Genomic DNA, 648 nt, shown 5'->3' on the forward strand with positions numbered 1-648 from the left:
GACCGCCAGGGCGCGGGCGTGGTCGGCCACCACCCGGTAGGCGGCGTCCACTCGCGCCTCGGCCCCCGTCCGGCCGCCGTACGGGGCCACGCCGCTTCTCTGGAGGAGCGAGACGGACGGGGTCGGCGGCTTCGGTCTCGCGAGCGCGGCCGAAGCCGACCGACTACCTGAAAGATGGCGTCCATCAGCGGGGCGAAGAGGTCGGTGTCGTAGTTGGAGCTTTTCCCTTGAAGGACGGCCAGCAGCCTCTCCAGCCCCAAGCCCGTGTCCACGCTGCGGCACGGCAGCGGGCGCAGCTCGCCGTCGCGCTCCCTGTCTCGTCGGGAGGGGCCGTCCGGCGCTTTTCAACCCGGGTGGCCCCAAAAACAACAACAAAAAAAAAAAAGGGGGAGGCGGCGAGGCACCTGCTGTACTGCATGAAGACCAGGTTCCAGATCTCCAGCACGTCGGGCCGGCCGGCGTTGACCATGGGGGCGGCGTCGCGGCCTCCCACGCCGTCGTAGTGGATCTCGGTGCAGGGGCCGCACGGGCCCGTGTCGCCCATCTCCCAGAAGTTCTCCTTGGGCCCGAACGCCAGAAGGCGGGCGGGAGGAACCCTGCGGCGGCGGCGACTCCATGTCATCACGTCGACCGACAACGCAACCCCCC

The 648-nt window shown here is 69.8% G+C and overlaps 2 protein-coding genes across 2 annotated transcripts in view; both read right to left on the reverse strand.

The window, feature by feature from the left end:
• Positions 1 to 648, reverse strand: part of capn2b (calpain 2, (m/II) large subunit b) — a gene marked incomplete at its 5' end in the record, with an annotated part of 20,202 nt that overhangs the window by 9,969 nt on the left and 9,585 nt on the right.
• Positions 1 to 648, reverse strand: part of aars2 (alanyl-tRNA synthetase 2, mitochondrial (putative)) — a 6,168-nt gene that overhangs the window by 3,999 nt on the left and 1,521 nt on the right. The window contains exons 4-6 of the mRNA XM_019889659.1: positions 405 to 596; positions 168 to 312; positions 1 to 99 (exon numbers count right to left, since the gene is read on the reverse strand). Of these exons, the coding sequence (XP_019745218.1) occupies positions 1 to 99; positions 168 to 312; positions 405 to 596 (436 nt within the window). The remainder of the gene's footprint in view (positions 100 to 167; positions 313 to 404; positions 597 to 648) is intronic.

The sequence above is a fragment of the Hippocampus comes genome, unplaced genomic scaffold (genome assembly GCF_001891065.2).
Source record: "Hippocampus comes isolate QL1 unplaced genomic scaffold, H_comes_QL1_v1.1 scaffold301, whole genome shotgun sequence".
NCBI lineage: Eukaryota > Metazoa > Chordata > Actinopteri > Syngnathiformes > Syngnathidae > Hippocampus > Hippocampus comes.